The 18,509-nt window shown below is 41.3% G+C and overlaps 2 protein-coding genes and 1 pseudogene across 10 annotated transcripts in view; 2 read left to right on the plus strand and 1 right to left on the minus strand.

The window, feature by feature from the left end:
- On the plus strand, positions 1–8,842 carry LOC123180797 (uncharacterized). 8 transcript variants are annotated; one of them, XM_044592934.1, is made up of 23 exons: positions 1–367; positions 2,390–2,557; positions 2,658–2,717; positions 2,840–3,517; positions 3,645–3,761; positions 3,879–3,998; positions 4,120–4,357; positions 4,449–4,540; positions 4,654–4,752; positions 4,976–5,257; positions 5,385–5,487; positions 5,621–5,701; positions 5,832–6,043; positions 6,126–6,157; positions 6,304–6,429; positions 6,569–6,682; positions 6,849–6,962; positions 7,072–7,506; positions 7,649–7,762; positions 7,866–7,998; positions 8,109–8,209; positions 8,340–8,527; positions 8,609–8,842. In XM_044592934.1, exons 1-14 carry the CDS (start codon positions 104–106, stop codon positions 6,144–6,146), a joined length of 2,535 nt encoding a protein of 844 aa, XP_044448869.1. In that variant the 5' UTR covers positions 1–103; the 3' UTR covers positions 6,147–6,157; positions 6,304–6,429; positions 6,569–6,682; positions 6,849–6,962; positions 7,072–7,506; positions 7,649–7,762; positions 7,866–7,998; positions 8,109–8,209; positions 8,340–8,527; positions 8,609–8,842. The 8 variants fall into 8 exon arrangements, with proteins under 8 accessions (XP_044448869.1, XP_044448875.1, XP_044448868.1 ...); XM_044592940.1 differs by having other exon boundaries at positions 2–367; positions 4,654–4,743; positions 6,126–6,189; XM_044592933.1 differs by having other exon boundaries at positions 3–367; positions 6,126–6,189.
- Positions 8,843–9,210: 368 nt separating this feature from the next.
- LOC123180800 (uncharacterized) lies at positions 9,211–13,878 on the minus strand (annotated as a pseudogene).
- Positions 13,879–13,995: 117 nt separating this feature from the next.
- Positions 13,996–18,509, plus strand: part of LOC123180799 (peroxidase 42) — a 22,539-nt gene continuing 18,025 nt past the window's right edge. For both annotated transcript variants that reach the window (XM_044592941.1, XM_044592942.1), the window contains exon 1: positions 13,996–14,854. The gene's annotated coding sequence lies outside the window, so the exon portion shown is untranslated. The remainder of the gene's footprint in view (positions 14,855–18,509) is intronic.

Raw genomic sequence — 18,509 nt, forward strand, 5'->3', positions numbered from 1 at the left:
CCACACCGACACATTTACTCTGTGCATTTTTTCGCGTGGCACTGTTTGAAATCGTGGAGGTGGAGCAGAGGAGGAGGAGACGGGGGCGACTACCTCGAAGGCGATGGCGACTGAGCTGGCCGCCGACGACCCCCCCGTAGTGCACCTCCGCGCGACGGGCGAGGCACTCGCCACAGACATGGCGGACGAGCACCGCGCGGGAGGCGAGGGTCGCGGCATGACGACCGTCTACGACCTCTGCACCACCGACAAGCGACCGTCGCGCACCGTCCCCACCGTCGACGACCTGTGCGCCGCCAACAAGCCAACTCCGCGGGTCGTCCCCACAGTCCCGGAGTTCCCCGTAGCCGAGGAGCTACCCAATCCAGTGAGCAGCACACCTCCTCCTCCATCCCTCCAACCTGCTTGATTTTGTTGCTTCACACCGTCAAAATTAGTCAAAATTGTGGCCATCCAACTCGATTTTCCTGAAATTTTGTCCTGGCTCGTGGGGTCCTTGAAGGCTAAGTAAGGGAGGTGAGGGGTGGTAGCTGTTAGTTGTTTGTGTATGTATGTGATGCTCTGTTCTGCTGGGTACTTGAAGGATCCTACAGCAGGATGCAATACTGAATGAATGGTAGGCGCGATGTTATACTGAACATGGTAGGTTTTTATTAGGTGATGCTACTGAATGGTAGGTTTGTTTTTCCATCACCCAACAATGAATGGTAGCAGGCATATATGTTTGATTTTTGGGCGCGTGAAGATGTTTGTTATGCATGTTGTTGAGTATGTAATTTTTTCAGAGTTGAGTCTGTAATTAAGTCCACGGTAGAGTTGATTTGCAAGTTTTCAGAGACCATACATCAAGTATTTTTTAGTTTTTGTAATTTTTGTTCAGAGAGCATGCATCAGCTTCAGAGAGCATGTACCAATGTTCAGAGAGTGTTTCTAACCAGTCAATCTTTAGAGAGGGTCGTCTTTTTTCATTGTTCAGCTCGCTACACATCAATATTGCGTGTATCTTCAGTATTTTGTCAGTTTCCTTAACCTAGTACGTCTAATGCCATTTTTTGCCTGCCCAAGTAAAGTGCTAACATCATGAAAATATAAGAGTGTCTTTCTGTTTGCCTTTCTGTTTTAACTGATCTTTTGTGTTGTGTATGTCAAATCCCAACAGTTGTCGACAGAGGCATATCACATGCCTGGGTTTGGCTGTAAGCATGTTATTTGCGGAATGGGATACTGTTTTACTTACATGGAGTGGAAGAGATGGCTGGTTTTGATGTTATTTTTATTGACTGAATACAGATTTGTTCTGTTTTTTTAGACTTCAGACATGAAGTAGTGGGCACGCCTCCTCTGACATAGTTTGTTATACTTCTTATTAGTATTATTTAGTATACTTCTTATTAGTATTATTCAATATTATTCAGAGTAAAGAGCCCGTTGAGCCAACAGGGGGTTGTTTGCAACACCTAACAAACGAATGGCAGTACGCATATATGTTGATTTTTGGGTTTGTTGTTTTGTTTGAAGTGAGCAACAACCAAATCATATAGTGTGTTTTCGAAGCTAGCTTCCTAAAGTGATTACTTCAGCCTAGCTTGTGGTTGTTGTTTCTTATCCGAAACATTTTTTGTGCTAGGGGGTGGGGGTGGGGGTGGGGATGGCAGAGGTGTTTAGTTGATGAACAATGATGATATGTAGTTTGTTGAGTATTTAATTTTTCAGAGCTGACTCTGTAATTTAAGTCACTGTAAATTGATTTTGTAAGTTTTCAGAGTTGACTCTGTAAATCAAGCCAGCAAACTGTTATCTGCCCGTCAAACAAATCCTAGTCCTTTTTTGTGTCTAACATCATTGTTCTTGCCCGATAAACTAATTTTTTTTCCAGAGCATACATCATGTGTTTTTCGGTTTTTCTATTTTGTTCAGAGAGCATGCATTTTTATATTCAGAGAGTGCGTCTCACCAGTTAGTATTCAGAGAGGATCATGTTTTTTTATTTTTTATTTCCTCAAGCTATTTATGTCTAATGCTTTTGCCTGCCCAACTATAAGTGCACCATCAGTGCAGCATATAGAGACCAGTAACTCTACAGAATCATTTCAGCCAGCTAACAAACGAGGAGGATCAGTCAATGTTCAGATAGTTTGAAACATGATTTTCAGTAATATTCAGTAATCTGTTTTTTTATCAGAGAGTTGACCATCAGTCAATGTTCAGAGTTTTTCAACTCATGAGTAAATGCTTAGAGAGGATGACTTGATCTTTTTTTCCTTTCCTAGTAGTAGTCTCAGCTTTGTAAATAGTCAATGCTCTGGTTTAATTAGTACTGTAGTTTTTCTCAATGTACACCATAACTTTTTTTTAACTCAGGTTCTTTTTTTGTGTTTTTTTAAAACAGGAGCTTTTAAACAAAGATACAATTCCCGAGCCTTTGGAGTCAAACAACAACAGTAAAAATGATGGTTCAGGGGATGATAGCATGGATGAGCAAGAGGAGCAAAGTATAGTTGATATGACAGAATCAGATGCATCAGACGGCATGCTGATCGATGGCCTGAGAACATTTGTAATGTGTTTTGAACTAGAAGAAGCTACTGTTTTTTGTTTTCTTGTGTTGTTTTTCATAAGTTCAATTCTTTGACAGAAACTTTCCTTTATTTCTACAGTTACAGAAAAGACAAGAGAGGAAGCAGGAGAGGAGTGCTTTGAAAGAGAAAAGGAAGAAGGTAACTTTGTGCTTTTCATAGTTTTCACATTGTTAACATTTCTGAGCCAAAACCACATATCTTATTTCTAGAGAATAATGCTCCTCGGCCATTTTAATGCTTGCTATTTGTTTCATTTTCAGAGGACAAGGCCAGAGAAAGGAAAAGCCAAAGGGCACATGAACAAAGGAAGAGCAACTGCATACAGCAGGTTTAGCATTGGATATTTCGCGAAGATTGTTGATGTTGTGTGCCAAAGCAATCATAGGATGGAGGTTGTGAGGAACGGCGGTTTTGGATACTTGCTCGAGCTAGAAGATTGTTATGTTCCAAGGCCTTTTGCTCAATGGGTCGCAGACAACATATCCACAAAAGAGGAAGCAATTGTACTTGGTGGCAAATCAGTCCCTCTCAACCCTGAAGCCGTATCATTAGTTCTTGGTATACCAGCAGGAAGAACAAAGATCAGAGTGCTCGACGAGGAGTCCGGGAAAGCGGAGTTTCTATCACTGTTTGGGCTAACAGATCTTCCATCAATAAGTTTCTTCAGAAATAAGCTTATGAAGGAAGAGCTGCCTGACGACGTTTATCTTCGCTGCTTCTTGACTGTCGCACTAGCAACCTTCCTGTGTCCCACATCCAACACAAAGCCAAGCACCAAATATTTGGGAGCCCTTGTTGATGTGTCAAAGTATAAAGATCTTTATTGGTGCTCTTTCGTCCATACATGGAATATCTCTTATGTCAAGAAATATCAATCAGACAAGCTGAAGGAGAAACGGATAACAACAACTTTGGGAGGCTGCATATATCAGCTAGCAGTATGCTCCTTTCTCTTTTGTTTATATGTAACTTTTTTGTTAACTTATTTTTTATTTTTTTAGGAGCACTGTGTTCTCATCAAACATACTGAAGGTTTTTCATTTGTATTTTGTTGTTTATTTGCAGGTTCGGTGTCTAGACTTCAACAATTTTGGATCAATAACAATCCCTCCAGCACTACAAACCATTAAACATTTCAGTGATATGCTCCTCGGGAAAGATGGACTCTATGGAGCTCTCCAAGTAAATATCATAATCTGTTTTTAATTTTCCCTCTTGTCTTTTAATGTGTACCTTCTGTTTGTTCACATCTACTCCTATTTATGTTGGTTTGTTTACTCTTTTACTTTTTGTTGGCAGATCAAAGATGAGGCAGAAACTTGCTATGCACAAACTGATGGTGCATGGGCAAGCACCTCCAAGAACTCTAACATCAGAAAAGCTATACATAGGGTCTTAGGCAACTCTTTTCCAGAGAAGGTAAAATGTATCAGACTTGATGCAGACAGCAACTTCAACACCTAATTTTAGCTATTTTGGTTTCCCTTTCTTTTTTTCTATATTTTTTGATTTTCTTGTGGAATCTTTTTCTGCTTGTCAGATCAAAGAAGATATATTCCTCAATTTCCAGGAGCGCGTAAAAGATCAAAACCTGTCCACATGTCTGATAGCAAAACTAGTGCTGCTAGACACTTTGAACATTGTTTCTTCTTCTTTCGATGGCTCTCAACATACCGAGAAGTTAGAGTCCTCCGACCATTTGTATATGCCAACTAACGAAGATAATGGGTCTGGAAGTACTATTAGAGTTGATTCCAATGGGATTGAGATAAACAGTGGTGTGTTTTTGAATCATTTTTTTCATTCTTTTTCTTCTAATTCTTTGTTTGTTTTTTAATTTACATGACAACCCCCCTATATTGTTGACAGATGGAAGAGGCAGGAAGAAGAGAATGAAGACTAGTACACAGCAGTCAGAAACTTCAACAACTAAGGACAATATATTGGAAGTTAAAATAAAGGTATTTTTCTCCTTTTTGTAATTTTTTTTTCAAAACCCATGTTTTTTGCATGTGCAATGTTCAGCACATTTTTTTTGCGATATTCTGAATTTTTCTCTCAATAATTTTCACAGGGAAGCAGACTTGAAGCAGCTGTGGAAGGAGGGGAAGCTGAAATGCAGTCAGTACCGGGCAATGGTCACACGAAAGAGCTCCAAAAAGAAGTTGTAATGGTTATTGTTTTTTTAAAACCCCTTATAGTCACATCTTCTTTTAAAAGAAATTGTCCCTTACCATGCACCTTTTTCCTGCAAACTAACCTGCGAGGGAGTGAATTGTGGAATTGTTAAAAAATGTAGATATATATGAACAACAAATGTTAAAGCATTCTATTGCACCAAGAATTCTACAAATATCTCTGACAACCATGCTTTTTTGGGCATGTTTGTGGGTTAGGAACAAACCATGCAGAATAGCAACGTCGCAACACAACAACCAGAGATGAATATGCTTGATGCAGATACCAATTTTCCCAAGTGCAATGCTAGTGATTGTTCGACTCAAAAAGAAGCACCTGAAAAGAGCACTAGCCTGAACTACATGTTGTTATCAGCTAGATTGGCAAGAGCACTCGAAACGACAGAACAAGATATGAATTCAAAGGATGAAGCCAGCACACATGTACCACCAACTTTCTCAGGTTTCCAACATAACGCTGTTAACAGTAATCAATCTGAGGTACACCCTCCAAGGAATTTCTTTGAGCTTCTCTTAGCACCATCATTTTTTTGATAGTTTGTTTGATCTGTGTTTTTTTTGTTTACATGTAACTCAACCTTTTTCTTCTTCTTTTTTTAAAACTCAGCATTGCACCGAAAGCAAGACAATGTATCAAGCAAACAAAGCAGCAGCAATTGAGTGTGTGGAATTAGATACCACTGCCTTCCCACAAGACAACAATAACCAAGGTTTTTTCCAACAAAAAACATTCAGACCCATGTCTCCAAAATGAGCTTACTCCTATAGACATTTTCTTTTACTGAAGATTTGCAGTTTCTTTTTAATTTTTATTGTTCATGCCTCTTTTTCTTTTTGTGCCAGATGATTTTCGTTTCAATGAAGTCAGGGAGCAGGGGAAACATGCAGGACTTGATATTGATATCAACATACCACTATCAAATAGTACTTCCAACAACTCTTCTCTTTTTCATTCAGTACACATGTCAATCATTTTTCTTCATGTTACCGGTAACAACCGATTTTTGTCAGTTGTTTTAACTTTTTTCTTTTTTTTCTTTTTTCATATGTGAAGGCGGTATAGATGACAAGCATAAACATGTGGAAGATTTCCAACACACTATGCATCCATTGGACATTGCAAGACAAAAGTATTTCTTTTTTGATGATATGGCACCTAGCTGCAGAATTTTTGTTGACCATGATGATTGTGGGAACGAAATAACAGAGCCAGAACTGTGGCGCGATCTAGACATGGACTCGAATGCATATGAAGTCCAAATAGAGGTAATTATTGTCCACACGCATTTTTTTTGACTTCACCTTTTTTGCTACAAAATTCACCCACTCAATTTTTTATTCATTTCAGGAAGCTAAGAAAAAAATATAAATCGAATACAAGTAAGGACATAATCAAAGGATTTAGCTCACAGGTGCTATCTCTTTTTATCAAATGTACTAGTGTATGAAAAACCCTCTTACCATCTGCAAAAGCCATCTCTAAGTGTTTTCTTTTTGTTTCTGTTTTTATTCCTTGTCTTTTCTAGCATGAGCAAACAGCACAGGGTGATTCATCCATACATTGTGCGCAGAAAGAGCCTGCGACAACAGAAATGTGCAAGTACAGAAACTTTCTTCCTGGGTTCGAAGAAATAGACGACATTATTGACTTGGTATGTTTTTTTCTGACTTTTCTTCCCTTTCTTTTTGTCGTTGCTACCTTTCGTTTATAAGCAAATTCCTTTTAGATACCCAAAAGCACACTCACCCTTTTTTGTGATTGATTTTAAAATGCCACACTTTTTTTTTCAGACATCTCCTGCCGCACACACACCAAAGACATGGGACAATGCAAAAACGTGTTATTACCCAATGAGAACACGGAACTATGAGAATGATGTAAGCTCATCACAAAAGAACAAGAAGGTATAAATCCAATTGCCTTCAACCTTTTTCTTTTTTTTACGTTACTATATTTGCTTCTGTGATGTTTATTTTTGGGGGTATTTTAAATGTTTTTTTTCTGTTTGTGGTGCTCTTTTTTGGTTAGTTACTGAACACATCCCTTTCAACATTTTGTCCAAATTTGCAGAGTTACTTGACAACACCATTTATTGGCAAGAGGCTTTTTACAGACGAGGTCATCGAAGAAGATGACCAAGATGGGACCAAAGATCAACCAATCCCTGTCATCGATGAGTTGCAAGTAAATCTGTGTTTCCGTCTTTTCTGTGTACCAATAACTTTCTTTTATGTTTTATTAATACAACACAAGCTAATCATTAATGTTCTGCTATTTTTTGTATGTTTTGTAGTTATCTCCGGACGTTCAAATTCTGGGGGAGAGAGTATTCAATGGTTCATGCTCTAACATGGTAAACACAGCAGACAATCTGTAAAACAGCAACCTTACATTAGGCAGTTACTCAAGTGGCAAGGAAAATCTGCCTCCCAAAAGGCTTGTACGCCCAAGCAAGTATCAATGCTCACCTTTCGATAACGATCTGAGAGGCCCTCTCACGCCACTTGAGAAGCAGCTACACAGCAACATTGTGGCACTAAGCAAAATTGAACCTGATAGAAGGGCAGTGTTGGTCGATAAAACCAGTCTATCCCTTGGACAACTCAGCAATTCATTCGACACCAACGGACATGTGGAAGCTTATGTTTTCAATGTTTTCTGCCGGTTGCTCTTTCGTGATAACCATCCAAGGCAATCAAAGAAGCACTACTTCTTCACTACTATCGATGTAAGTACAATTTCAGGTCAACTAAAACGTTTTTTCAACTCAAAACATCTTTCTGAAGTTATTAATTTTGTTTGTACAACAATTAACGCACTTTTTTATGTGGAAGTTTGACATTTTTAATTGTTTTTTTGCCTCAAAATAGGATTATTTTCTTCAAGCATGGACTACTGAAGAAGGAAGGATATTAATGAGAAGGAGAGCACTTATAAGTTTTAGTGGAGCAGGAACAACATTGCCTCTACATGAAAGTGAACGTGTATGGTGCAAAATTGATATTAACCCGACAGCTTACAAGTTTGTCTTTCTATTTCTGTTTTTCTTTTTTTCATACCCTCACAATCTGTTCCCAAATTTTGCAGCTGTTTTTTTCCATCAGTACATCACGAGCACTGGATATTGTTTATTGTTGATATTGTTGCAAGAAAATTCATTTTCCTAGATTCAGTTTATTATGGCGAGTCACCCTTTCACATGGAGGTAAAAGATTTGATGGTAAGAGCAATGTTTTTTGAGACTGTTATATTTTTTAGTTGTCCTTTCTCTTGATTTTGGTACTGCAACAAATTAGCCATTTACGTGTTCCATTCTTCAACTTTTCATAGATAAACAATTTTATCAAAACATGGGAAGAGTCGAGACTCGGGAGAATGGGGTTCAGAAACTTTGGTATAGAATACCCAAACATGCCTAAGCAAATTGGAAGGTACATTTCCACTCTTTTTTTTGTGGGAAACACAAAAACACATCCAAAGATGCTTGTTTTTCATTTTCTTTTCTGTGATCAATGTATGTTCATGTTGTTTTTAATCATTTCTTTTCTGCATAAAACACAGAGATGCTTGCGGGATTTTTGTGCTCAAGTGGATGCAAACTTTTGCTTCGCGGAATCCTCTCCAGCCCCAATTCAGGATGAAGGACGTGGCAGATGCAAGGGTCAGACTTGCTGTTGATATCCTCTTCAGCAATCATAACACTGATGATGATGCCAAAAGACTTGTCAAGTACTTTCGTCAATAAACTGGTATTTTACAGCAACAAATTTATTCCCGTTTCTTCACATATAGAGGAAAGACAATAAACTAACATACAAACTTTCTCTCAGGGAGTTGAGGACAGCATTGATCTACAAGGGGGGAGGGGCAAAAAGAATGAAGAACTAAATAAATACTCTAGATTTTTTAGATGTCTTTCTCTTTTTTTGTACATGTTTTTTGTGTTCGCTCGATGAGTATCTTGGGAAAATCAACGGATATACCAAAGTAATGCAAAGAATTTTTTGTTCGGATGAAAAACATTTTTACAGTGAAGGGTAATGGAAAGTATTTGTTTTGTCTTCTGTGCCAATGCTTTTCTTATTCGAACCTTCTTTCCTTTTTCTATTTTTAAAGAATATATTGCATCATTTTTTTTGGTGAAACTACTTCGCAAAGACAAAAAGAAAAGGAGAAGCAAATGCAGGTAAAACCTCATTTTTAATTTTTCTGCTCACTGGATTTCAATCAACAATGATTTTTTTTTTTGCCATTTATCATTCAAGAAATTTCTAACCTTTCCTTTTTCTTTTCTGCTATGTCTCTTCTCCTTATACACTAGACAGCGGATTTTTTCAAACATGTCTACAGGAGAGGGGGGTGGGCGAAGAAAGTGCAATGCAAATGAAATTACGAAACACCTCAAGCAATATAGAAGAAATAATATGTGCAAAGTATTATATCCAGGTACAAACATTACCAACCAAAGTTTTATTTTTTCTCTCGTATTTCTTACAATGAAGTATTTTTCTCCCGCTTTGGGTACATGTTTATTTTTTTCAAGGTTTCCCGCACTGCCTAGGTGTTACTTGTCTTCTTTTCGATTCACTTTCTTCAAAAATCTTCTGCCTGAACTACAGCACTCCTTCAACCTGTGTGGCAGGTGCCTTCCTTCGTTGACGCTTAGCTCCATTCTGTTTGCTAGTTGATGAATCAGAAGGACCTGTTTTTTTCTTTTTGGTTAGTTACTAGTTTGATCTTCTTCAAATATGGACTTATTTATTTTTAATGACAAAAAAGCAAATGATAGGAAACAAATAAATACCTGTAGGTTTTTTAGTTGCTGGTTTCTTCTTCTCAAACTCAGACTTATCAATATGCAGATTGTGACAAGTAGCAATATTATGGTCTTGGCTCCTGCAGTGGCTGCATTTACTTTTTTTTTTGTGAGGAACTTCTCTCTAGCTGTTAGATAACGACTTTTTGGTCGACCTTTAGATACAACAACATCTGGGTCTTGTAGGTTGTCATAGCCATCAGGGTGGGGTACTTGCATTTGTATTGGAGGTTCTTTTTCCACAGCAACTCCTCTTGCCTGAAGCTCCCTCAACTCATCTGCCTTGGTCATCTCATCAAGCCCAGCAAATATTCTCTCACTTTCGTTCACAACATACAAGTACTTTTGATTCGTTCTTGCCCCATCGGAAGCCATCTCATTGAGAATTGTTGATAGCTGTGAATATCTCAAATGTCTGCTTGCCTCAGTCAGTTCCATGGGAACATTGAACTGCTTGTCTCTTACATATTTTCTGTCTTGTGGTTTCCATCTCTGAATATAATACTTGTCTGGTAGGACGGCCATGTTCAGGTTGACAAGCACACACAGTATGTGTGCACACACAATGCCATCCTTTTGAAACTTCCCACAGATGCAAGCAAATTTTTCTTGCTTCAGGTTTGCTAGTACAAGGTAACGTCGTGTCCTGAAATCTTTTTCCGCAAGCATGCTCGACTTGTAAACCTCAAACCTTAATCCATTTTCAACAACATCCACATGCAGTTGGGCAGCAAACTTCATTTGTTTCTGAAATCGGTAAAAAATCTGCCGGTTGTACATTCGTGATGCCTTAATCTCAAGCTCATTGTGCACCCAGAATGTTGGTTTCGTTGTCCTTGTCAACGAGTCTTGCTCCCTCTCCATGTCTTGTATGCGTTCAGATATCTTCTCATATTCTGTCATGAAACTAATCACATTGTCGGTCGACGCTACATTGTCCTTGAATATGGCATTCATGCCTTCGCTCCTTGATGTTGAGTGTAAGAGTGGGAGAAAATCTGTCTTGAAGTAGACAGGTGTCCACCTTCTCCTCTCTTTCCACATAATCTTGAAATAGTTAACAACACCAATGTCATACTTCTGCACCATCTCTTGCCACAACTTTTCAAACTCTGCAACTGTGAGGGAGTTGTGCACAATGTCTGTGAAATCAGCATGGAGATCACCTTTTGTGACAAAAGTCCTGCAGCATTTCTCTTCAGCTTTTTTCTTCACATGAAACAGACAGTTTCTGTGCTTGGAGAGGTTGAACACCTCAGGGACAGCCTCCTTCATGGACGTGTCTTGGTCCGTGATAACGGTCCTTGGCTGCTTCCTGCCCATACACTCTAGGAATGTCTGAAAGAGCCAAATGAACGTGTTGATCGTCTCATCCTGAATGATAGCACATGCAAACAAGCAGTTCTGTCCATGCCCGGACACACCAACAAATGGGGCAAATGGCAGATTGTATTTGTTAGTTTTGTAGGTTGTGTCGAAACTTAGGCTGTCTCCATACAGATCATACATTTTCCTTGAGTAGCCATCAGCCCAGAAAATGCACAACACTTTGCTTGGTTTTTGCGGATGAACCTTAAACTTGTAGTAGTATCTTGGATCTTCTGCTTGCTTGTTCCTGAAGTAGTCCGGCAGCTGCATCATATCGTAGCCATCATTCTCTTTCCTGATCGATGCCCTCACATTCGTCACATATTTCTTCGTGTATGGAAGCGGGCCATGCCTTAAAAACGATAGTATGTCCATTATTTTTCTTGTTGGCAGTTTTGCTAAGTTCAATGTTCTCACTAACAACTTTTCTTCATCCGTCATTTGCTTATGCGATCTCAAAAACTTTGATTCATCCGGTGGACTCAACTCGTGGTTGTGCTCGAGGTTGATATCTGTGATAAACCATCTGCCATTTTTTGCTGACTACCAGTTTAGCTTGACACCCTGTGACATCAATGACATTCCTTTTCCTCTTCCTTGTCTCTGGTGCTAGCTTTCCAGTTCGCTCTTGCCACCTCTCCTTCCTTTGTTTCCTCTTAGCCTCCTTTTGTTCCTCATCAAGCACCTCCCCTGACCTGTTGCATCTGAAAATACATCGGGACTCGCCACCCCCTGTGCTAGTTTGGCCACAGTAGTTTGATGCTTTTCGCACAGCAAATCCACACAAGCAAGAATAGCTCTTGTAGAATGCTTGTGCTGCTTTCGATGTTTCGAAGTCCATACCCATCTGCGGGACATGGCGGCTGCGAACCTCTTGGCTACAAGTTTGAGCAGCGAGAACCGAATCATTCTCGAGGAAATTGTCAATGTCATCTGGTGAGAATTGGTTAACGTCATCGTCCACAGATTCGTTATCACCATGTTCATCACCATGTCCAGCAACTACCTGATTAGCATCTTCTTCAGCAACAACTAGCTCTCTGTTAAATGCACCTGGATCGGTGTCTGAATGTTCACTGCATGCATCGTCTTCATTTTGATTGTCTCCAAGACAAATGCCTAGAGCCTGCAAAAGCTCTGCACCAGGAGCTGGGACGCCATCATCCCATGTGACAGTTTGCAATGCTAAATCAGCCTCCTGGAAATCTCTCTGGTTGTTAATCCAATTGCTAGGATCATCTTGTTCAATGTAGTTGCTTGATTCTGGATTGTCCATGTCAGCTAGCTCGCTCAACCTTGTGTTCCGTCCAGTTACCATAAATGTCTTGTTCTGCATTTTTTGTTGAGAAAAAACATGTATAAGACTTCTCCCTCTTATTCAACATATATGTGTCTCTGCATGTTTTTCATGTTTTTTATAAAATTCAGTTTGCGATCGTACCTCAGCCCCAACAGGATAGTACTCTGTGTGTGGTGAACCAAATAGAGGATCCTGCAAAATAAAAAGCAAAGTTCAAGCCAAATATCCTCAAACCAACTATCATACTCTTTTTTTATGAACAACAGAGCAGTTCAAACCTCCGATTCAGCTGCAAGCAACATTTGTGTGTATGACATGTTCATGCCAAAGCCTGGACTCAACACTAATGCCTGCATATTATTTGTTTTGCCCTGTTAAATTTTTCATGCACATACAGTTTTTATATCAATTTGGATACTCACAAGATACTCACATTTTCTTTATGTTTAACTGGGGTAGCATGTTGTCCAGTCACCGGAACGGAATTGTTACTCACAACAACAAGAGGATGTGTCGATGTTCCAAACTGATGGCCCGGATAGGCCAATGAGTAAGGCGGGATCATCTGTAGGAAATTAACCCTGTCGCCTTGCATTTGAGAAATCCTTGGGCCAAACCACGGGTAATGGGAGCGCACTGGCTGCAATCAAAACATACAAGTAAGCTTTAAACTTCATTTTTTGCTTTCTGTCTTGAATCAGATTTTTTTAGAAGCACAATCGTACCTGAGTTCCAATGTAGTCCCCTGCATAGGACAATTCATTTGCTGCAAAAATTCAATGTTTTTTTCCGCTCCAATAGATGATTCAAAAACCTGATGCTTTATGATTTTTTGCATGCATAGACTGAAAGTGTGTAGGTGTCATGAGTTTTCTGTATGATCAACACTAAAAGTTGAAACCACAATATACTTTTGATTTTCTTCTCTATTTTTTCTATCAACATGAAAACTACAACAGTGGGATTCTAGCAGAGTTGGTACTTGTTAATTGGCACACAGACCAAATTTTGCCAGCATGCATTCTTTCTTCAAATCAACTTCCTCCCTACATCAAACATTCTCACACTACAAACACACTGACTTGAACTTGTTTCTTGATTCACAGAAATCCTTGTTTATTGATTTGGCACACTACAAACACACATTTGGCACACACCAAATTTTGACTGAATGTCATACACATGCTCTGCTCTTTTTTTTTTCACCCATGTTTCTTGATTCAGAGAACAACACAACATATTTTCAATTTTTTTTTACAGCCAACTCATGATATGGTGTTTTTACTACAGACCAGCCTCTGTTTTGTTTCTCCAATCAACAGATGGAAAAGAGAGAGGCTACAAGGATATACAACAACACCTGCTTGTCTTCCATGCCCGTCATGATTACTTCTGGAATTTTTGCCTTTTTCCTCTGCTTTTTCTCCTACTTTCTTCAGTCTTGTTCATCCATGGCGGCTGTGGGGGAAGGGGAGGAGGGGTGGGGGGAATAGATGGGATGGATTAGCTAGTGATCTGCGGGGTGGAGGACGAAGGGAAGAGGAGGGTGGGGTGCGTTGGCCAGCTGTAAAGCAGGCACGAAGCTGCATAAACGCTGTCTGGGTTTAGCTTCTTCTCCAAGCTAGCAACCTTTTTCTACAGCAACAAACAAGGCTCAGAACAAACAAATAGGCAAAAAAGTAGGAGGCGGGGTAGTTGGGCTGGCTGTGTTGGCAGAAAAAAAAGCAACAAACAAGGCCCAGAACAAACAAAGGCCACAAACAAGGCCCAGCAGACAGGTAGCTGGACTGGGTGAGTTGGGTGGGACAAACAAAACAATGCAGACCGAGAACAAAACAAACAAGTCACGCGCGGGGATCGGAATCAGGAGTGTTTTGTCTTTGTTTTCGTAGGTGACGTCACACCTAGATGTGAGATAGTATCTCACATCTAGATGCAACAGACCAAAGAAATAACCGACGCCTGCAAAGCCAAATAGGCCCGAACAGCCGGCCGAACAGAAATCCCCACGGGCAAGCTTCGTGTTGACCGGCCAGCAGCGCTGACAAACCGACCAGGCCCAGCTGACGAGGACGCCGACAGGCGAACACGACTCGCACGGCGCAGTGCGCGAGAGGGCGCAACCGAAACCACCCATGACGGTGACCGGCCACGCCCGCGGTTCACCCATGGAACACGACTAGGTGACTCGCGCCAGCTGGGGCTCGCTCACGGGCGCGCCTGACGCCGCCCAATGACGGTGACCCGGCGCAGCCCGCTGGGTCGAGTGAAAAAATGGCTAGACAGTCGACGTCATGGGGCTCCACGTACCACTTCTAGCCAAAGTACGAGCTTATCGTCACCTCCAGCAATCAGCAGCCACCCGAAGCCTTCTTTCCCCCAAATCTTCGGCAAGAGCTAGTGCCTTCCGGCAAGCAATTGCCTCCATCGTTATCGGTGAAGCCAGCGTCGATTACGCGGGACGCTCCCAAGAAGCTGACGTCCGCCGCTACCGCCCCTCGAGCCTGCTTCTTCGCAGGAGCAGCATCGGCATTGACCTTCACACAGCCATAGGGGGCGGGATCCACTTCGTCCGACTCGCACGAGCAGCAGGTACCAATTCGTTGCCCCTCTTCTGTGATGTAGTTGATTGTTCTTATAGAAATCGCTGAACCAATCCGTAAGTTGACATTGGACTTTGATATGCCTCTTTCGTGGATCGCTGAACCAATCCCACATCATGACTACTATTTTCACAAACTCTTCCTCCGACAGTGAGTCGATTAGATGGAAGGTCCACTGTTTAGCATTGATATCCTGTGTGCTCGCAAGATGTTTGCCAATATGCTCCTATGCCGGGATGTCATACACTCCAGGAGTGCGATATGACAGCAAGTCCTTAATGATGTCAGCATTACACTATGTAATGATTTTACTATGTCATCAAAATCTCTACCTCAAAAGAAAAATGTCATCAATATTTTCCGGTATTTTTTCTGTTCTTTAGCATTACTTTGATGCATATGATTTTTTTTCATAAAAAGGTGAAGTATGGCTATATCTTTTGTTCCGTAATCAGAAATTTTGGTTCACTATAGTCACGAATTTCTGTTGCTGAATTTGGCCATCTTTTTGTTCTGCGGTCACAATTTTTTTTATTTAACATAGTCAAATATTTGGTGTGTTGCAATCACATGTTGAAAAATGTTTTGTTCACTGCAGTGAAATGTTCTGTTCATTCTAGATTGTCTGTTTTTTTGTATTCAATGTTCGGTTCATAAAAACACAAACGTGTGGTTCCAACATGTGTCATACAAAATAAATATTTTTGGAAATTCCCCTTTTGGGAGGCTTGTATGCAATCTGGCAAGCAACAGCCATAGCCAATTTGGTATTTCTAAAATAAAACTTCTATATGAGGTTGAGGTTGGTTTATGAAGAAAGAGATGGAAAATAATACAAATAGGAAATGAGATTCCAGTTACATTTGTTGCTATAATATCGACAATGTTGTCTAGCAAATCAAGATGCTAATGAAATACAAAAACAGTTTGGAGTTATAAGTTAGTCCGAAACAAGTTGGGTAGGCTAGAGGTGGAACCCATAAGATCTCGCGACCAACTCATGGCTCTGGCACATGGATAGCAAGCTTCCACGCACCCCTGTCCATAGCTAGTTCTTTGGTGATACTCCAATCCTTCAGGTCTCTCTTAACGGACTCCTCCCATGTCAAATTCGGTCTACCCCGCCCTCTCTTGACATTCTCCGCACGCTTTAGCCGTCCGCTATGCACTGGAGCTTCTGGAGGCCTGCGCTGAATATGCCCAAACCATCTCAGACGATGTTGGACAAGCTTCTCTTCAATTGGTGCTACCCCAACTCTATCTCGTATATCATCATTCCGGACTTGATCCTTCCTCGTGTGGCCACACATCCATCTCAATATACGCATCTCCGCCATACCTGATGTTGAACATGTCGCCTTTTAGTCGGCCAACACTCAGCGCCATACAATATTGCAGGTCGAACCGCCGTCCTGTAGAACTTGCCTTTTAGCTTTTGTGGCACTCTCTTGTCACAGAGAATGCCCGAAGCTTGGCGCCACTTCATCCATCCGGCTTTGATTCGATGGTTCACATCTTCATCAATACCCCCATCCTCCTGCAGCATTGACCCCAAATATCGAAAGGTGTCCTTCTGAGGTACCACCTGCCCATCAAGGCTAACCTCCTCCTCCTCACACCTAGTAGTATTGAAACCGCACATCATGTACTCGGTTTTACTTCTACTAAGCCTAAACCCTTTCGATTCCAAGGTTTGTCTCCATAACTCTAACTTCCTATTTACCCCCGTCCGACTATCGTCAACTAGCACCACATCATCCGCAAAGAGCATACACCATGGGATATCTCCTTGTATATCCCTTGTGACCTCATCCACCACTAAGGCAAAAAGATAAGGGCTCAAAGCTGACCCTGATGCAGTCCTATCTTAATCAGGAAGTCATTACTGTCGACATCACTTGTTCGAACACTTGTCACAACATTATCGTACATGTCCTTGATGAGGGTAATGTACTTTGCTGGGACTTTCTGTTTCTCCAAGGCCCACCACATGACATTCTGCGGTATCTTATCATAGGCCTTCTCCAAGTCAATGAACACCATATGCAAGTCCTTCTTTTGCTCCCTGTATCTCCCCATAAGTTGTCGTACCAAGAAAATGGCTTCCATGGTTGACCTCCCAGGCATGAAACCAAACTGATTTTTGGTCACGCTTGTCATTCTTCTTAAGCGGTGCTCAATGACTCTCTCCCATAGCTTCATTGTATGGCTCATCAGCTTAATTCCACGGTAATTAGTACAACTCTAAATATCCCCCTTGTTCTTGAAGATTGGTACTAATATACTCCGTCTCCATTCTTCTGGCATCTTGTTTGCCCGAAAAATGAGGTTGAAAAGCTTGGTTAGCCATACTATCGCTATGTCCCCAAGGCTTTTCCACACCTCAATGGGGATACAATCAGGGCCCATCGCCTTGCCTCCTTTCATCATTTTTAAAGCTTCCTTGACCTCATACCCCTGGATTCGCCGCACAAAACGCATCCTGGTCTCATCAAAGGAGTCGTCCAGTTCAATGGTAGAACTCTCATTCTCCCCATTGAACAACTTGTCGAAGTACTCCCGCCATCTATGCTTAATCTCCTCGTCCTTCACCAAGAGTTGGTCTGCTCCGTCCTTGATGCATTTGACTTGGCCAATATCCCTCGTCTTCCTCTCTGGATCGTGGCCATCTTATAAATGTCCCTTTCGCCTTCCTTCGTGCCTAACCGTTGGTAGAGGTCCTCATATGCCCGACCCCTTGCTTCACTGACAGCTCACTTTGCGGCCTTCTTCGCCATCTTGTACTTCTCTATGTAGTCTGCACCCTATCCAGGTATAGGCGTCTGAAGCAATCTTTCTTCTCTTTAATCGCCTTCTGCACATCATCATTCCACCACCAGGTATCCCCCATCTTCGCTTCTCCTTCCCCTGGACACTCCAAACTCCTCCGAGGCCACCTTACGAATGCAAGTCGCCATCTTCATCCACACATTGTCCGCATCCCCTCCTTCCTCCCAAGGGCCCTCTTTGAGCACAAGTTCGAGAGAAGAGTCCCCGGGAAAAAAAGTTCGAGAGAAGAGAATAGGTGTACTGATTCATCGGAATATGAATTTTGTACGAGATGCCTATGTTTTCCCAGAAATTATATTTGCAAGGCATGCTTACAAGATGAGAAAGGATGCACTTAGCATCTCCTCTCTTGTTGTGTTCAAATGGTTCCTTTTTATGTCACCCCTAACGAGGGCAACTATAGCAGACACTAATAAGCACATAAACAGGTAAAAAAAATCCACTTTAGCAGAAAACCAATATCATCCTCAATAGTAAAAAAATTGGGTGCACTCTAAAACACCTTTTTGAAACTTCAAATATGAAGTTTCAAAACCAAAATTTTGTGTGCACTCTATATCTCCCAATGTGCGGTGAGAAATTTCCGACCAACCGCTCGCCTCCCAATACCTTCTTCCCTTCCGTTCGACCGCTCCTCGCCAGGCTTCTGCCTTCTCTGCCCATTTCGCGCCACCAAACCATGTCCATACGCGAGCACCATGAGCGATGCCGGCTGACAAGCAGCAATGGCAGCTGCCGGAGGCAGATTTGCGCGTGAGAGGGAGTGGGGAAGAGGAATTGAGAGATGCCGTCCGTCGAGCAGCCGCTCGAGCCTC

This window comes from Triticum aestivum, chromosome 1D, assembly GCF_018294505.1.
Source record: "Triticum aestivum cultivar Chinese Spring chromosome 1D, IWGSC CS RefSeq v2.1, whole genome shotgun sequence".
NCBI classification, from domain to species: Eukaryota; Viridiplantae; Streptophyta; class Magnoliopsida; order Poales; family Poaceae; genus Triticum; species Triticum aestivum.